Below are 9,298 nucleotides of genomic sequence, written 5' to 3' on the forward strand. Positions count from 1 at the left end.
TCTTCTAAGAAAAGTATTTTTTGATCTTCATCCTTAATGCTCTTCATTGAACTAAATCCTTACTACTTCTATCTCTTTGTCTGGCTAACTTATACATATATCTTTCTCCCTCGTTAGTATCTAATCTATTATATAAATCACTAAAAGCTAATGGTTTTGCATCGCATATTGCTTTCTTAGCATCCTTACGAGCCACTTTATATTTCCTAATTATCAAAATTTTTAAAATTAAACAAATTTTTATAACAAAGTTTCTTATTTTTAATCTTTTCTTGCACATTTATTTTTCATTTACATTACTACTAATTAGATGTTTCTTAAAAAGGATTCATGTAGCCGACCCCACGTAGTGGGATAAAGGCTTGATGTTGTTGTTGTTGTTGTACTACTAATTAGATGTGATGATTATTCAACAAATTTTACGCTGGCTGTCGACTACCTAACGCAACCCTTCACCTTTTTCATCCAGTACTTGGGACACGTCAATGACAGTGTTATAGGATTCATGTAGCCGACCCCACGTAGTGGGACAAATGCTTGATGTTTTTTTTGTTGTTGTATTACTACTAATTAGATGATAAAGATTTAATCATTTTTTACAGTTGAAAGTTCATACAATTTTTTTTTTAAGATGGACAAATATTTTTTTAAAAATAAATATATTATCATATCTGTTCAATTTAAAAAGAACTTTATCCTAGTATAATATATTTTTATGTTATCCTATTTTATTATAATATTTCTCCTTTACAAATCTATGATATTTGAAGTAAAAATTAACTACATCAAAATGAAAGAGAATGAAAAGGAGGGACGGATTGAATGAGATGGAGAAAGAGAGAAATTGGTAACTAATGTGCTATTAAATTTATTGTGGGGGTGGAGATACAGAGAAAGAGTGGTTTTAAAAAAAATATTGTGGTTTAGTTGTTGGGATATTGGGTGACTTGGCATCATCCAGACAACTTGTTAATTAAATTTTTTATTTACGTTTTTTGGTGCTAATACAGGTAACTAATATGCTATAAAAATTTCTCCTGTTTAGTATCAGTTCTTAGAAAGTTGGCACATTCCTTCCTTGCCTCTTTATGAAATCCGATATAATGTCTGCTTGGCTCCAGGGAGGAAGCCTGCCTTTGGTTTCCATGTGTTTTTGTTAAATAATTTTTAAATACATGCTGATGCACTCAAAGCTTAATATGCTTTATTCTAATTATTAGGAGCACATCCTCCGGGGATTCTTCTGCTGAAAATAACTCTTCGGAATCACAGTTGGTTGAAGAGGAAATGTTGATCAGGGAAGAGTGGAAGGCAATTAACAAATTGTTGAGTTACCAGCCAGATGAGGGTACCTTTTCACCTAGAGGGAAGGACATACAAAATATGATACAAGTCCTGGTTGATGTATCAATAGCCAAAGCTGCTGCTCGCATTATCAGTATCAATCATACTGAAATTGTTTGTGGTAGTTTTGAACAGCTTAATCTCACAACCAAGATGTATCATAGAAGTATCCACTGTGACGTGTCATTGAAATGCTATGGCTTGTCTTCACCTGAAGGTCAACTTTCACAGGTTTGCTTGTTAAATGGCTTGAGGAACCCATTTGTTTCATGTTTCTAAGGCATGCGACTTTTGAATTGTAGAGTGTTAGCAGTGAGAGAAAGAAAAATGCATTGGAGGCCAGCTTTGTTCATGCTCCTGTTGGGGAGGATGTTGATTGGCGTCTTTCAGCTGCCATTGCTCCATGTTATGTTACTGTAGGTTACTTCTCTTTCATTTTATTGTTTAAATAGCCTTTGCCTTTTTGTTGTAAGTTGTGCTACTGTTTTCTTCCTGAGTAAGGAATTCCAAATCACTTTTTTGCTAGTTAAATTAATGCAATTAGTTGACTAAATGTGGCATTATTCTTTTTTTATTTTTAATTGGATTTAATTCTGCTTGGAAAACTTGCTTTCGTGCACAATTCTTATTTCTTATATTTTACTTGGATTATTACCTACTTTATTATATCATAATATATTGGTTGGGTGGATGGGGGGTTGCGGGGGCGGGATAAGATCAGGACGCAGAACATGAATGGCAAGATGCTGAGGGAATATTACATTCTCAAGGTGTTTTGGTATTTTGAAGAATGGATGGTTGAGTCTCTCTCTCTCTATAGAAACACTGAAAACCACAATCCTTTATGGACTATTATTAAATACACACGTTCTGCAGACATGGTGTAAGCTTGTGCTTAGAGCACAATTGACCCCGTCCAACTTTGATCAATTGTGTCTTCTTTGCTTTCTTTTTCAACATGATAGTTGATGCATTATTTGATTGCGTGAAGCTTTTCTTTCTTGTTCAACCAAAAAAATCCAAAAACATGCCTCTGACTATCTTCTAATGATTAAAAAAATTCTCTCTTAGTTGAGCTGGCACCTAACTTATATTTCTGTTGGCTTCCTTTTTTATTGGTCTGCTCCATGCCTGCATGTCCTATTTCTGTCTTCACTGAGCATAATTGTAGTGCTCCCATTTTTTAAGTAGTTTTCGAGGATGCTACTCATTAGTGGCTTCTATTTAATCTTTAACTTTTATCATGTTGTCTTATACTCTTTAAGTTTTTTAAATGTCCGGGAATCTTTGATGAACTTCTTTATGCTGGCAGTTGGAGCCAACCATCATCTACATATTACTGCATATCTTTCTTATATTAAATGTTTCACGTTGCTATGTATCTTTTGTGAATGTTCGTGTCTTCATTAGTCAGAACTTGGTTGCACGGTAATGATGCTCTATCCAAGTATTTGTGTTCATTGTCATGTTTGAGTGATGTTATTATGCAAGCTATAGTTGCTTGTTAGGATGTGATTTTTATTCTGTTTTTGATATTTGATGCACTGAAGTTTGAGAGTTTAACCCAAAAAGACTTGGTTTTTATGGGCCAATAAAAAAGAGTTGAAATATAAGGAGCTGAACTAGGCCAATTTTTAATTTTCTTAAAAACATGTTTAATTATTTCCCAATTTATTATTAAATTTTTTTTGATTTATTTTATCAGGTTTAATTTATCTTCTTCCAGATAAATTAGGCTTGAATTTGATTTCAAAATATTATTAGATTAGATTTTAATCTAAAATTTTTGCTTTATCTTTATAAATCTATTCCTATAAAAAGATATTAATTGCTTATAATTTAAAATATTAATTATTGATTGACTGATGTTGAATGAAATATAATTATTTGCGAGTCAAATTAAGAGTTCTTTAGATTAAATTCTGTACATAGATCACTCCAAGTTTTGTACATGGAGTTTTTTCCTCCCCTTCCCCATAAGTTTTGGTATTAGTGAGAATATCCTGAAAATTGGCTTTTGATTTTTGCTTCAGTTCTGAAAAGTCCTATCATTGATCCAAAGTTCTAATTCTAGTGCCTCATCACCACCTTTTTCACAAACTGAAACACTAGTTCCACTCGCTTGCGACTCAATTGCTCCTGAACCCATACATCTCGAATGCTCCGAGATAGGTCACCATTATTCTGTGTGCTTCCTTGCTAGACCATGCGCTACATATTGGTAGTACTCTTCCCTGACTCACATTCATGCTTCCGCTCCCCACTCACGTCAAGAATTCCACTCTTTCCTCACACTACAATTCTACCTCACATTCTAATGAGGACATCGACAGATGATATCGATGAGTATATCAGCGCAGGAGTCATAGATCGATGGCTACGATCCACAGTCTTTATTTTTTATGCTTAGTCTATATTTTGATGCTTTTATGTATTAATTTTGCTATTTACAGTTGTACCCTATCTTTTTGAGTCTGCTTGACTTGTAGCCCCAGGGGCATATGAGTCAGTCTTTTTATTTCTTTAGGCCTATATATTGTGGCCTTCTCTATTGTATTCGATGATGAATTATGAATGAAATTTCATCTTTCTTTGCTTGTTCTCTAAGTGAGTTCTTGAGAGGAGAAACCCTAGGTGTGGGTGAAAGCAATACCTGTCAACCTTTGGAGGATTCCAAGATTCGCGGTTCTACGATCTCTTTTCTTTTCCTCTACATCAAACCCCCTCTCCTAACCCATCCACCCGCTGGCCTCACCATTCTCACCCCCCTTTCTTTTCCCCAAAACCGAACCCTTCCCCAATTCGCCAGCCTCCTTGCCGTCCAAGCCGTCGGCCAGCACCTACCCAACCGCCAGCCTCCACCCCTCCATCATCTCCTCTCCACATGCCTAGCCGCCGGCCCCTCCCATTGATTCATAAATTTGAAATTCAAATTTCAAAGCCCATTACTCTTTTTTCCAAAAATAGAATTTGGTAATTAGGTAAGCTTCCTAATGAGAATTCAATTAATTAATTGGATTTTCAAATACTTTCATATTGCTTAAATCTAGGATTAGAAACCTTCCAATTTAATTAAATCTGAGATTAAATTCAGATTTGATTAAAATCCTTATTAATTTCCTCGGGGCCCACATACTAAACATAAAACTCCCTCTTTCCCCTCTCTACATGGCCGTCCCCCTTCCCTAGGTTTTTTCTCTCTCCAATTCAATTCAAATCACAATTAATGCTCCCCTAATCCCCTCCTAAAATTGCCGGCCCCTAGCCCTGATTTGGGGACAATTTGAATTTGCATTAATTTTCCCTCCCTCTCTAATTCAAAAATATGAAATTAAAAATTAGGTTTTCTTTTCTTAAATATTTCTACACCTCTCAACCAACTAACATTCAACTTCTCCTAGCCCAAGCCGCCCCTCCCACGTGCCTCTTCCCTCTTGGAAGCCCAACAATTCTTATGTTTTTGAAAGCCAACGAAGAAGACAACCTTCCTCCCCCTTCTCTCCAATAATGTATGGCCGATCCTGAGATCGACCACGACCTTGCTTACAACGCACAAGGAGTGATCGACATCCTCCGATCTCCTTTCTACGAACCAGATTGGGAGTACGATGACTCGGTGGAATGCTACGTCAATCGCATCGTTTACTGCCTCGCCGAGACTATCGAGCTTCAACGACCCAGAACACCTTAGCTCCTCGTCGGAAGATCCACGCATCCTCCACCGCCGGCTACCTTCCCAACAACAAAGTTCCTCGGTTCCTTCTTCCTAATGGTGGTCTCAAATCTAGTGTGGAGTATCTTCATTCGCTAAGCCTAAGAGTAGTTGAGTGAGAAACCCCTCAAGGGGAATCTCTCATTATTAAATTCCGGATTTCTATTATAAGCTATTAACATTACTATTGCCTTTGTACTTGATTAAGAGCATTTTGGTTAATCTTCATGTACTTTTTTACCTAAGCGAGTGGAAAACAACAACAACAACAAGAACAACATCAAGCCTTTATCCCACTACGTGGGGTCGGCTACATGAATCCTTTTTCTTCATTGTATCCTATTAAAAGTCAAATTCTCGTTTAAATCTAATAGAGAAAGATCATTTCTAATATTTTCGAACCAAGTCTTTTTAGGTCTGCCTCTACCTTTCTTAACATAAGTTAAATCTAATACCTCTACTTTCCTAACCGGGTCATTGAAAGGCCGCCGTTTTATGTGATCAAACCATCAAAGGAGAGACTCTCTCTAATCTTATCTTCTACTGGAGCTACTCCAGCCTTTTCACATATATGCTCATTTCGTTTCCTATCTCTAAGGGTAAAGCCACTCATCCACATGAGCATCCTCAACTCTGCCACACTTAACTTAGTTATATGCTTCTCTTTTAATGGACAACATTCGGCACCATAAAGCATTGCATGCCTCACCACCATCTTATATAATTTTCCCTTAAGTTTGAGGGGTACTTTTTTATCACACAACAAGCCCGATGCATTCCTCCACTTTAACCATCCAACTTGAATTCTGCTAATAATATCCCTATCTATTTTACCATCACTTTGAATAATAGATCTAAGATATCTAAAACATGTACTCTTATTAATGACTTGATCGCCCAAAGTCACATCCCCTCGCTAGGTCTATTACTTCTAAAATTGCACTCCATATATTCTGTTTTAGATCTACTCAAGCAAAAACCTTAAGACTCTAAGGTTAACCTCCATAATTCAAGTTTACCTTCAGCTTCTACTCTAGTCTTATCAACAAGAAGAATATTATCTGTAAAAAGAATACACTAAGGTACATCGTCTTGCAAATGTGTAGTGAGAACATTCATGACTAAGGCAAAAAGATATGGGCTTAAGGCTGATCCTTGATGTAACCCAACTGAAATAGGAAAATACTTGATCAAACCACCTTGTGTTTGAACACAAGTAATAACTCCTGCATACATATCTTTAATAATTTGAATATAAGTGTTAATAAGTCCTTTCTTTTTCAAGAACTCTCCATAGCACTTCTCTTGGAACTTTATCATATGCTTTTTCTTAATCAATAAATATCATAAGTAGATCCTCTTTATTTTCTCTATATTTCTCCATCAAACCTCTTATTAAATGTATGGCTTCCATAGTTGACCTACCCGGCATGAATCCAAATTGATTTTGAGAAACATAAGTATCATGCCGCAACCTATGCTCCATAACTCGCTCCCATAGTTTTAAAGTATGACACTCTAACTTAATTCATCTATAATTTGCACAATCTTGTGCATCACTTTTATTCTTAAAAATAGGAATTAACATACTCATTCAACACTCATCTGGCATCTTTTTAGTCTTCAAAATAATATTAAAAAGTTTAGTAATCCAAGAAATTCCTTCCTCTCATAAGCATTTCCACACTTCTATTTAATTTTATATGTTCATATTAAGCTTTTAAGGTCTACTACGAGAAAGTTTTTCTTCTAAAATACAAACTTTCGGAACCAACGCTCGTTAAATTAACTGAAGTATTTGATTTTGTACGTTTATATTAGGCATTCAAAGTCTATTACGAGAAAGATTCACTTCTAAAATACAAACTCTCGCAACCAACACTCGTTAAATTAACTGAAGTTTTGATTTTATACGTTCATATTAGGCTTTCAAAATCTTTTATGCGAAAATTCGTATATTAAACTACATACACTCAGTTCCGATTTTCTATGAAACTCCTAAAAATTAGGAGCTGAACTCGATCTTCTGCTAGCAAGCAAATAGAGTTAACAAGGTTTGAGTAATAAAATGAAAATACCCATAAACCTTGATGATGGCTGTGTTGAATGTAAATCTCAACCGGAGGGGACTCTATCTTTTAAATGCCCTCAAATTTCCAAATTAATCGTTACGGGGCTTTGATTTTAATAAAAGTTTTAAAAAGATCCGAAACTCACAAAAGTTAAGATATTCAAAAATAAATCACTTAAACATTAATGCTCCTAAAATTTGTCTTTTTAGGCAAACATTCACCCCAAGTTTATAAGGTACCATTGGACAAAGCAACACATGGTTGTCGACAAAGATCCTTCTGTCAGGTTGGTTCGACTACCTCATCTGACTAAGTAGACTAGGGACCATGATGGCCCGGGACGATAGAATCATGAGGTCTTGATCGGGGGTTCATCATCATTCCCTCCGCCATTTGCTTTCAGTGCGTGGTGATAAATTTTAATTTTCAATATATAATTATTTCCTGCTATTATATGCTGGATACTAATTTGTTCAACGACTAGCCCTAATTGAAAGTTCTCTCTCATTATTAGAGGGGTAATTAACTTTAAGGGCTTGCGCCTATAGGAAAGCAGAACTCAGATTATAAAGTTCTTGCAAATTGAGGGCGAAATCTTTGGGTAGTGTCTTATCTAAAAATTCAATATGCCTTCTAAAAATTTACCCTGGAACCTAAACTCATTAAAACTCTCCTCGCCGACAACAACAACAATAACATCAAACCTTTATCCCACTACGTGGGGTCGGTTACATGAATCATTTTTCTCCATTGTGTCCTATTAAAAGTCAAATTCGCCGACAAAAAACTCTCCTCGCCGACAAAAAAGAAAAAGTTGCGGATAGGTCGGGGTGCGAATTTTCGGATCCCACAATCATTTCATGAACTTCAATGAATAAAATATTTGGCTGTATTTCATCTTTGGTTACATTTGAATTTACTAATGATAATGTCAATTTATTGATGTCATATCTTCAGTTCCAAACTTAGTGCAGAACTCTTTCAATTTTGTGAACTTGATTTTTATATGTCGAGCTTTGTTGAAACTGCAGTATTGTATATGCTGTCAAAGTAAGGAGTTTCAGTTTCTTTTACACGATTCATATATTTAAGATCATATGATATTAACTTAAAACTTTTTGATAATTCTATTGCTTAGTTCTAGATGAGTAGAAAATTTTATGCTGCTTCCTTTTTTCCTTCTCTTTCAATGAAGGTTTTTGTATCTATATTTTGGACCTGAATGGTATCCTATTCTATTATTTATATTGAGCGTGTCCAATCCTCACTACTGTTGACCTCCGGATGAAACCCGAAAGAGCAAAAGAGAGAAGAAGCCAAAAATCCTACGTACAAACCTTATACTCGTCAGATGCATCGATGCTAACACGCGAATCCCGCCAGAAATCCCGGAAACCTCGTATCTGTCGAAGGCATCCCAGAAATCCCGCTAAATCGGTGTGCAGTCGGCGCCGTTCCGAAAATCTTGCGCAAAATCTGCGATCCTTTCTTCGATCGCCTCCCATTCGCGGCTATAAAACGAAGCCGATCACTCAGCTTCCTCCCACACACACGACTCTATACGATCCCAAGCCACGGCCAGCTCTCAACTCCTCCCGAGCTCTTCCACCTCTGCTTCCCGAATTCCTCTCTCCCATTCGCTACCCGCAAGCATCACGTCGCCTCCTCCGATCTCCAACAAGCCGCTAGCGACGACCCAACCTCCGACTTCGCATCTCCTCTCAATCCCGATCCCAGCTCCCACATCCTCCTTCGGCCAACTCCCGTCCAGAGAAATAGAGAGAGAGAGAGAGGGAAAGAGAGAAGCTCGCCTACCTTGTTGTTCGACTACACTCCTTCGCCGACTTTTCCTTCCAGTCGGACCGGAAGGTGCGACATTTTGATCGGGAGTGAGAGCAGGAGCTCGCTCGGCCGTGAAGTTAACTTTCTACCCTTCGTGCGCCTCTTCTCCCCCGCCCGACACCGCTCCTTCCACGACTTCCTCTTGCTGTAGGATCGGAAGTTAGCATTTTGATCGGAGCCAAGAACGGGAGCTCACTGGAAGTGTAGGTAATTTTCTCCCTATCACACGCTTCTTTGGCCGGATCCCGTGAACAGAGAAGAAGGGTGGGGATTAAAAATATTTTGATTAATATTAATTAATAATAATAATTATTTAATTATTATTATA

General features: G+C 36.9%; 1 protein-coding gene across 1 annotated transcript in view; it reads left to right on the plus strand.

Moving 5' to 3' along the window:
• LOC110093724 (putative vacuolar protein sorting-associated protein 13A) overlaps positions 1-9,298 on the plus strand; it is a 40,828-nt gene that overhangs the window by 4,679 nt on the left and 26,851 nt on the right. The window contains exons 10-11 of the mRNA XM_028699327.1: positions 1,221-1,575; positions 1,647-1,760. Coding sequence (XP_028555160.1) covers positions 1,221-1,575; positions 1,647-1,760 — 469 coding nt within the window. The remainder of the gene's footprint in view (positions 1-1,220; positions 1,576-1,646; positions 1,761-9,298) is intronic.

Source organism: Dendrobium catenatum, unplaced genomic scaffold, assembly GCF_001605985.2.
Source record: "Dendrobium catenatum unplaced genomic scaffold, ASM160598v2 fragScaff_scaffold_1247, whole genome shotgun sequence".
NCBI lineage: Eukaryota > Viridiplantae > Streptophyta > Magnoliopsida > Asparagales > Orchidaceae > Dendrobium > Dendrobium catenatum.